This window comes from Neospora caninum, chromosome XI (assembly GCF_000208865.1).
Source record: "Neospora caninum Liverpool complete genome, chromosome XI".
Classification (NCBI taxonomy): Eukaryota; Apicomplexa; class Conoidasida; order Eucoccidiorida; family Sarcocystidae; genus Neospora; species Neospora caninum.
This window is the reverse complement of record NC_018397.1, coordinates 2,503,735-2,513,729: the sequence shown is the minus strand read 5'-3', so window position 1 is coordinate 2,513,729 and position 9,995 is coordinate 2,503,735. Positions and strand designations below refer to the sequence as shown.

Genomic DNA, 9,995 nt, shown 5'->3' with positions numbered 1-9,995 from the left:
CTAAACTAGCGCAAGGTTGCCAACCCTGCACACGCAAATCGGTGATACTTGTTCCTTTTCTGCAAGTGGAAACAATCTGTACAGGAAAAACCCTCTGTGCACCGATCTCGCATACTGGATAACGTCGACGGGGCAAATTCCTTCGAATGAAGAGATGCCTGATGATAAAAAACGTGTGCCTCCATCAGCAGCCGCACTCTCGGTGAGTGGAACCCCTTGCACAGAGGCGTCCGGTCGATTGTCTGCTGTTAAAAAAGCCAGCTTTACTCAGTCAAGAAGGCACAAAAAAACGACGGGCACTCTGTGCTCTCCTCTACGCTACCACGCACAGCGGTAGCGCTCTACCATCCATACCGCTCAAGATGGCACCAATCGCTCTTCTTTGGAACAGCGAAGGTGGGAAGCCACGGACAAGCAGCTTCCACTTACTACGACTGTTGCCCTAGTTGCAGTCTGCTGTCGCTTGATTCACAGTGCATGCATTGTAGCATAGCCTCGGTACTGTTACGACCATTCCTGTAGTGAGCTGAGCTGCACAGTCTTGACGCAAATGAAGATACAACAATGGAAGACGCCCTGCAATCGTTCGACCCGACTTGGCTCACCCCGGCGTCTTCACTAGGGCAAACACCCCTAGTACAAAAAACGTTTGGAGCTTTCTACGTAGAACCGGTCCAGAGAACAATATGAGTAACACGCGGCAAGCATTCAACGTACTAGCTCAAAAACTCCAATCGCCAAAACTAGCTGGTCTTGTGGCTGGCTGGCAACTCATAACGCTAGTAAGACAACCTTCTCCACCAAGCATGTGCAAACGAATTGTTGCTGTGTACGTGGGTGAATTGCATGTGGTGGTACCGCGACAAAATCTATGAATCGCCAAATACAGTCAAGGTTTACACACATGGAAGTGATTGCCTCAGACGCTAAAGGCATTTCTACGTGCGCACTAATTCCAGTGTCATCGGTTCTTCAGTTTTATTTTTAATATTAAACAGAGTCACATGTTGTGCATGTTTCGAAGGAATCGACTGCCCCCTCGGCAGGGCTGTCCCCGTCGGTCAACATATCACCAGGACCGCTAGAATATGGCAACTTTAGATACCGGTTGTGCGATGATCAACTGTATTAGTAAATATCTATATTGCCGTTGTGTTTAGGTTGCCTGTCTGTTGTTCTTAAAGCGCAAGGATGTTGGTTTTTCAAATGCCAGCCGCTACAGATACAGAATGCTGCTTGAATGGCAAGTGCTCACGATCAACATGGGATCCAGCCTGTCACACTCCTGCCCGACAAATCCTGAGTGGCTCATGCTGGATACTTAGTTGGTTGCAGCCACTTGCGTGGTCTTCACCTGCTTTGCACCTGCAGATCCCTGACTCAGAATACGCATTAGTTACTACCTGATGAACCACCAAAGACACCCTTGCCGTGGTGGCAAGACCCACGGTTCGAACACATGCCGTCTCCGTGGCCATTTGCGCCTGTTACACATCAATGCTGAACTACCCGGGTGGCTTGTAGCACGCATGCGTCCTAGTTACTCGCATCGGAGTTCACTTTTCCAGCGATTGGTATTTTAAAAGAGCAGTCGATGCCTCTAAAACCTGATCGTGCAGCATCCAAACACTGCGAATGAGTTCGTTCTACCTTTGCTGCGAACTACCTTCGAAACAGTGGCAGACTTTGTCTTCGCAAGTACCCTGGCCGCTGGCAAAGTGAAGACAGCGGGATGTGAAGAACGTTCTCATATTACGCTTTCAACCAGCTCTACCTGCAATTGTGAGGACACTCTTCTCGGCTGCAGTCTGCTCAATATCGTTAATGGCTTCCTTCGCCTCACGTATTGGCATGTTGAGATGCTTGCCTGCTCCTACATATCTGGGGAAACAGCGGCACGTCCCCGACGGGAGACATTCACCCTTGCCCTGTTTGACGGTGTGTGTCGATGTAGATTTGTTTGCGCCTCTGCTTGCATACCGAGCAGAGTCTTGGACAGCGAGTCTCAGCACAATTATCACCACCGTAAGGCGGGTGGCAGGCGCATTTCCCAGTCGCATAGTCACAATCCCCTGTTAGTAGTTGTTAACAAGCAAGAGGCTACATGTACGGTAAATGCCAACTCACCGTGTCCACAGCACATGTCGACGCAAAGCCAAGTGGAACAGTCACGGCCTGTCCAGGGCGGACGACATCTGCACCCGACGTTTTCCACTAAATGATACCCATGATATCAGTGTTCACTGACATGCATTCACCACCCTGGCAATCGCCGTGCCTGGAGCAGTCTGATCTCGGGAGTATTTCACGAATTCCGCAGGGTTTTGATCGCCTGTTATACCTCTAGCACACTTGAAGACGCCGTGTTTCGAGAACATATTTTTGTACGCTTCAGCAAACGCTTAGGACAGTCTTTACCCGCAGTCAACTCCAGCAAAATTATCGAGGCATTTACATACTCCGGCAATGCATATGCCGTGTTGGTTACAATCTGAAGGGCACGCTCGCACATTGCAGTCATCCCCGCTCCATCCTGGGTGGCATGCGCAGCCTTGCACGGTGCAGACTCCTGGACGCACAACCCGAGTTGTGATCTAACAGCGGTTGAACAGAACTCCTGATGAGTAGCGAACCTTGTCCGGAGCATCCACTGATACAGGGCCGTGTCAGGCGTTGGCCATCCGCGCCAGACCCGTGAGAAAGGACTCTCAGCACTGTTGGATCATACCGCGCGGCGTGAGATCCAGTCATGTCGAACATAAGGAACATGTAAGGCGCTATAGCGTAGTTCTTGATATTGCTGAATAGAACTCCGTAGTAACCGAAATGACAATCAACGGTCCCTTCGCTTCAACAGTGAGTTCCCGGAGCAATGCGCGACTTGCCTGAGAGGCTGCGGTCATTAGAATTGGTGCGGTTGGACTCTCCATTCGAGGCCAAACGAGGTGTCCTTCACCTCCGTTTGCTCTGCCGGTGGACCCCATTTCATCGTAGTGTACAGACACAACAGACATTCCTGCTCACATATAATCTTTACGTTCCTATCACGACATTGGTTTCTTGCAGCTGATTATATTCAGACAGGGGAAACAAATCTACCTAAAAGACTGACACATTTTCGCTTTCGGCCGAAATGTTTAGTCAAGTGCCATGAGAGAACAGCGCGGCAATGTAACACAGTGCTTATCCCCTGCAGAGGCAAGCCAAAGCCAGCGGACCTTGCGTGGTCCTGCTCTATCTGGTTAGTAGGCTAGGGTAGAAATATCAGCACCGGGCATCTGGTTTATCCGTTCACTGTCACCTCTAAGCAACACAGCGGTGTTCAGCAGCAGTCCGGCCAAACGCTGTGTCCCGACAACGAGCAGTATCTCGTTCGTCCAGATCCGCAAAAAACGGGGATTGCAATTCACACTTAAAGGCAAAAAACGTAAAGATCCCATTATCTCAATTTTCTCCTATTGTCTACGGTTAGATTCGGCGAATGACATGCAAGCGAACTAGTCTACTGTGCTTACAGCGCTACGGAACAGCGGCCACTCCCAGCACGAAATGAAATCCCGCCCTCGCAGTGGAACTCCACGGACATGCCCAAAAGTGGAGGTAGGTTATCGTATCTCAGTCGGGCACATTTCTTGATAGCACAAATCGCCGATTGTCAGTCAGCAAGAAAATTAGACGCACATTTGTGATATTTTCAATAGTCAGGTTAATGAAGCACGGCAGCCGAAGCATCGAAAGATACTGCAATGATTTTCTGCCACTCACACGTAAATGAGCTCGGGAAGGAAAGCTTTCTATAAGAGACACTAGGCAAATTCAGTTGTATGCCCGCCAATTCACCAACTCATGAGACGACACTGAGAGCAGCCAACATGACTGAGAAATTAAAGGTGGCAAGGTTTTGAAAAAAGGTAAACGCTTCCCCGATATCTTGTGTCCATCCAGGATCCGGCGTCCTCAGCAACAGAGATGCCCCCGGACTTCACAGTCCGCCGACGCAGATATGCAAACAGATCCTGATTTGTCGCATGTCGAGTGCCTCAAATGGACGCAGAACGAAGGAGCCCGGACGAGTCCCGACGTGCACCTGTCAAGGGAAGCGACAATGCTGGGACTCAGGTCGCCGTAGTCACGAGCAGGTGCTTGACCATACTGCATCGCTGATGAATTCTGCGCTGATCGGCTTTCCAGCGAAGTATCGTCCATTGAGCGCGCCAAACGCCGCCCGGGCTTGATCCGGATGGGCGAACCGGATCCAAACGTTGCCGTCGACATTTCGCTCGTCGATCCATACCTTCTCTACCGAGCCAAATTTCTTGCACTCATCGCGTACATCGTCTCCCAGGTCTAGGAAAAAATGTGGATCCTCCTTCAAATCAACGTCTTTGGGAGCGAACATGTTGTGCAGAACGACGTTACAGCTGCCTGTCGCGTTGTCCGCAAATAATGCCCCATTGCTCGCCCGGAGGAATCCAGTCTGCACAAGACGGCAGCAGCAACAAAAACAAAAGAAACTACCACGATACCAACATACTGGCGCGGCCAGGTTCGACTTGTCAAAAAGCCTGCTTCCTGCTACTAACCAGACAAATGCACTTGCATCACATCCTCCATCAGAAGGGGTGATATGACACTAATATCAATGCATTCAGACTCGAAATGGCAGCAGTGCCCGTCACTGTTGTACCGTACCTCCAACTCATCCAGCCGTCATGAAGAAGACCATGGCTTTCAACATCTCACCTGAGTTGATCCAGTGTTAGAGCTGGCAGACGTGCTAGCATCTCGGTTGAGGAGCTTTTGCATCAACGCTTGCTTGTGGTCTCTCCCATGAATCAGGCCCTTGTCTCCATCGTCATCGTCCAGAACGCCATCATCCTCGTCCTTCTCCTGGACGTCCTTCTTTTCCTCGGCGGCTCCGAGAGGCTGAGCACCCTGCTTCGCAGCAGCTGCTTGGGCTGCAAGCTGTTGTGCAAGCACAGCTTCTTGGGAGACCTGGGGGGGCGGGACCAGCTGCTGCTGCTGCTGTTGCTGAAGTGCTGCGGCCGCTGCCACCTGCTGGAGCGTCCCCTCGGTGGCGGTACCTCGAACACCGTCAGCAGCATAGCCAACCCTGAGTTGTTGACCGAGCAATTCGAAGTTGTTCATGTGCTGCATGGCCTCATGAGCGTCAGCAGCAGATGCGTAGGTTACGAAACCGTATCCCCGTAGTCCCCCGGTGTTCGCGTCCTTCGGTATCTCGACTTCGTTGATGCGCCCAAATGGTCCAAAGAGCACTCGGAGATCTTCTTCTTGTATCTTCGCAAGGCTGTCCACAAGTCCGCCTACATACACTCGCATTGGAATGCTCACCACTGCCGATTCAGCCGCTCCCCCTCCTTGCTGTTGCTGTTTCGCTGCACGGGCGGCGCGATTCTTCTCCGCCATCGACGCCTGAACACGAAGCGGCTGTCCCTTGAAAGCAATACCATTCAGAGCCATCGCTTTGATCACACTCTCTTGAGTGTAGAACTCAACATATGCGACGCCTTTGGAGGTGCCCGAGCGCTGATCCCGAATTAACTGAATATCTCGAATCTTCCCCGCGTTCGCGGAGAAGAATTCGTAAATATGTTTCTCTTCTGCTTTCAAGCACAGATTCAGGACGAGTACAGTAAGGTCATCGCGTCGGGCCTCCTCAACTTCCCGCTTCTTCAATTCGTCCTCGCGCTGTTTTTTCTGCTGTTCATCTCTTTCCCGCCGCATCCTAATGTATACAGCTTCGTCCCGAAGAGCACCAGGGCTGGGTCCCCTACCTCCCGGTCCCCCACGACCGTCACGTCCGTAGTGCGGGCTTCTCGACGCCCGTCTTCTGTCCCTACTCCGGCTGCGCATCGATCTTGACGGGCCCCCTTTATGCCTGTCGTCTCCGCGCCGTCCTCTCCATCTGTCATCGTGATCGTCCCTCCTGCTGCCGTACCCTGACCCGCTGGGCCACTCTCTGTGGTAGGCGCCTTCCTTTTCCCTCTTGCTCAAACTCTCAGAACCCTTCTTTGTGCTGTTGCCTCCTCTTGGTCCCCGCCCATCGTCCCCTCTTCCACTCTTCCCTTTCATTCTGTTTGCCCCTGGAGACCGCGAAGGCGAGCCGCGGTCGCCTCCGCCACTTCGAGCCCCGCCCCGTCGAGACGGCGGACCAATTGTAGCTTTGGAGGGGGCTGACCTCTCGCTGCGTTCATTGTTCACAGCCTTCTCATCATTCTCTAGATACATGCTTTCCTCCTTGTCGCGGCCCGCGTCCCGATTGTCCAGGAGCTTCTCTACCTCGTCGAAATCGAGGTCGCCCATTTTCCTGCTAGGAGGGAGTGTGTCGCACTTTTGGAGGAAAACAACCCGAACGGGAAAAAACCCACAAGACAGCCAGACAGGCCCGTGTAAAGAAAACAAAACAACTCACGTCTTCATCGGCGTCTTCGTTGACGACCTGGTGCCACCTAGTTCCGTCACTGGCACGCTGTCGGCGTAGCAGACTCTCCCGGACCAATGAGAAAGAAAACAATACACGGGACGCCTTGGGTTTCCCTCCGTCAGGCTAGACACTCCTGAATACGTTGGCACAGCATGAGCTATCTCGGTTCACAAACCAAAGCTGGCGTTTTCTTCCCTCACACCGCGAAGAACGGACTTCCCTGCTCCGAGAAACGACGAATTGAGAACGTGGCAAGGTCTCCTGGATAGCGCCTTTTTGGACTTGGCTGAAATAAGCAGAGGGGGAACCTCGACCTTACAGGAAATACAGTCGTTAACGTAATAGGCCCTCGTATTAGTGGTACATCACGGCACTCATCACGGACGGAAGGGACGGAGGGACCCTGGAAAAAAAGCAAGAAAAAAGGACTGAGTCAGAGGAGGGGAGATCTATGGGAGACAAAACCAGTGCACCGGGCTGGTCGGGGCGGTAGAGATCTGGACCGGAGACGAAGAAGAGTTGTTCCAGTGAAGTGGCGACGAACTGGTTCTCCACGTGAAAAAGACGCCGGGTAGAGAGCCAGAAATATGGCGTCGCGCACCTCCTTCCAGTCAGGCGAAGGTTGCCTGCTTCCCGGAATACAAAACGAGAAAGGCAGTGTGGACGAGACTCTCCTGCTCTACGTTTGCAAGTGTGAGGTGGAAGCACATGCCTGTCTCTTTCCGCGTGGTATTCCCGTGGAATCTTCTCCACCGGAACTCCCTCCGCGCCTCAATCTGATGTCTCCCTCTTCGCATGGACACAGAGGAAAACGAAGGGGAAATCTTGACAGAATCGTTCTGCAGAAAACTCGACAGCCAGGCTCGCGACTCTCTGCCGCGTTCCCCGTCCGCTTCCGATGCTCCTACGCGACTGGAGAACTAAGGCAGGAAAACCAGAAGAAAGACGACCTCAGCCCTCTCCACGTCTGCCTCCTTTTCTTCCAAAGAAAGTGCCCTTTCTCTCAGTAAACCGGCCTGCACAACAGAACCCCCACAAAGAGAATTGGCCTGAACGGACCTCAGGATTTGTTGTGCAGGAAGATACGGGACTTCCGACAAACGTGTTTCGTGCGCGTCAAACGAGCAGAAATCAGAAACCTGTGCGGACAAACGCCAAGGTCCCGGTTGGACGAGAAAGAAATACGAGCCAAGAGAGCATCTTTTCTTCTCAAAAACCTCATTTTCTTCTTCCACGACGTTTTTGGGGCACCCACAGTCCAGACATGTAACTGACGCGCATTTCTGTCGGCTTATAGTCAAGGCCTCCCGAGAAGGTGCGCATGCACACCGCACATTCTGCCGAATCGAGATGCGCCCAAGAGAAGGCCGAAGAAAGGACGCAAAGTGCCACAAAGCGCATTCCAAGCTCGTATTTTGACCTTTTTTGTGTGTCTTTGCTGGACTGTCGCCTCAGTGCCATCCGCATGTGCACCCTTGTGCCTGTTGCCCGGAGTTCTAGCAAGACCTCACAGGCAGCATGCATCAGGGGGGCCAGGCTCGACGACGGTGTCTCCTGTGAGGGCCCTTGCCTCTCTGGTGAAAGCAGGAGCCTGTCGCTGTGCTAAAAGTCGATTTGGACTCAAAATTGCATGGTCAGTCGGGTCGTGGCCATTGATGGAGCTAGCTAACTGTCGAATTTTACCGTACGTTCAGTCTCAATTCATGCCCGGTGCGGCTCCAGACTCCTAATACCCTACTTGCGGCTCCAGTCTCCTGGGATTCTCCATGCTGTGAAGACCTTCTGACGAGGCACGCGTTGCTTCAGCTCTGGGATTCAAGCACTGTCGGCTTTCTTCGATTCTCACTCCGTCCGATGACGTGGACTTCGTTTCTGTAATATGCATGCCACCCCTGGCTGCCGAGAAAGTTCCGACTTCGCAACTTGGATTCGTTCCTGTTTTCTCGCATCTCCAACAAACACGAGAGGGTAAGGATGAACCGCCACGTTGCCTTTCCTCTCCGTCTCACCCCCGCCCCGTGCGCTGGACCTCGCCTCTTGTTCTGAGAGAACCAGTTGACCGGATGGAGGACGTGGGCGGATGCCCGTCTTCGCGACAAAGCCACACGTTAGACCGCCAGTGCATAGACACTCGAACGCGGACTCCACCGTTTCCGACTCCGTGACGCTTGCTTATCTAATTCGAGGAGAAATCGCTCCCCCTGCCCTCCTCGCGGTTCCTCTTCTCCGTTCTGTGCTCCGCAGCTGGCCCGCGCAGACCTGGAGCCCGGCCGTCGCCCCACTGCTCTTTCGAGAGGAGGTGACGATGGCAGCTCGAACACGCGGAAAGAAAGACTGCTACTCCATGGCCGAACCTCCCCACGGGATGCGCTTCATTCCCTTTCTTTCCGGTGCTTTCTAGATATCTGCGCTGCCTTCTGGGAGACCGTCTGCAGAAGAATGAATTTCAGCCGTCGGCCCGCCTTCACATCTCGTCTTTTCTCTCTGGTAGCCGCCTGTGCGTTCTGGCTTCTCCATATCCCGCTCGCGCTTGTCTCCTTCTGCGCGCCGCCAAACTCCTGCGTCTTTGTTGCCACGCCGTTTCTTTCCTTCGCCACCTGCCTGTATCTCTCCGTCGTTTCAGGCTGCAGAGCCACGCCAGCTGTACATACGCCTCGCTTTGTCTCGTGTGCATCACTAGGAATCCGGCGGAGTGGCCATCGTTCTTGCTTCCGACATTCGGGGTACGTGTCTCATCTAGTGTCTTCGATTCCTCCCTCTTTTCTCTTTTCCGGTTCTTTCTTGTTGCCGTCGGCTCGGCGCTGCGACCGCGAGACGCAGTTTACAGGTCCGTGTCCCCGAAGGCAAGAGACGCGCCTGGGGGCGAGATGGGGCACGTTGGGATTTGAGGAGTCGTCAACTCGGTCCATCATCCGTGACTGTAATACAGCGAAAAGTCTTCCGTTGTCCGCAAAAATGGAGGATGGACGGCTCTTTCCCTCTTTTTCCCCCCTCGCAGAAAGAACGACCCGGCCCGTCTCAAGAGGGGGAGACAGGCGAGCAACGCGCCAATCTCTCTCGATGTCTCCTGGATGTGTCAACTGGGCGTCTCAACCAGTCGCCGAACACGGGTTGTGTCAGAGATTAGCGCGTACCCGCCTCTCACTGGCGCGGATACGCAGGGAAAACCCGATGCCGTCTGCGGAGTCAGCTTGTACCTTCTTTTTTTCTGCGTCCGGCTGTCCTGGTTTTCCCTCGACGCCATCCTCTTCGCCCTCTACTTTTCCTGTTTCTTCTTTCTCTTCCTCGCCGTCTTCCTTCGGATCGCTGTCTGTCCCTCTCCCTTCTTCCTCTTCCCCCTCATCTCCTTCTCTCCCTTCTTCCTCTTCCCCCTCATCTCCTTCTCTCCCTTCTTCCTCTTCCCCCTCATCTCCTTCTCTCCCTTCTTCCTCTTCCCCCTCATCTCCTTCTCTCCCTTCTTCCTCTTCCCCCTCATCTCCTTCTCTCCCTTCTTCCTCTTCCCCCTCATCTCCTTCTCTCCCTTCTTCCTCTTCCCCCTCATCTCCTTCTC

The 9,995-nt window shown here is 53.3% G+C and overlaps 1 protein-coding gene across 1 annotated transcript; it reads right to left on the bottom strand.

Annotated features, from left to right (window-relative positions):
* Positions 1–4,129: 4,129 nt before the first annotated feature.
* NCLIV_056060 (hypothetical protein) lies at positions 4,130–6,324 on the bottom strand (the record flags this gene model as incomplete). The annotated part of the gene is made up of 2 exons (XM_003885161.1): positions 4,130–4,477; positions 4,744–6,324. 2 exons carry the CDS (start codon positions 6,322–6,324, stop codon positions 4,130–4,132), a joined length of 1,929 nt encoding a protein of 642 aa, XP_003885210.1.
* Positions 6,325–9,995: the final 3,671 nt, after the last annotated feature.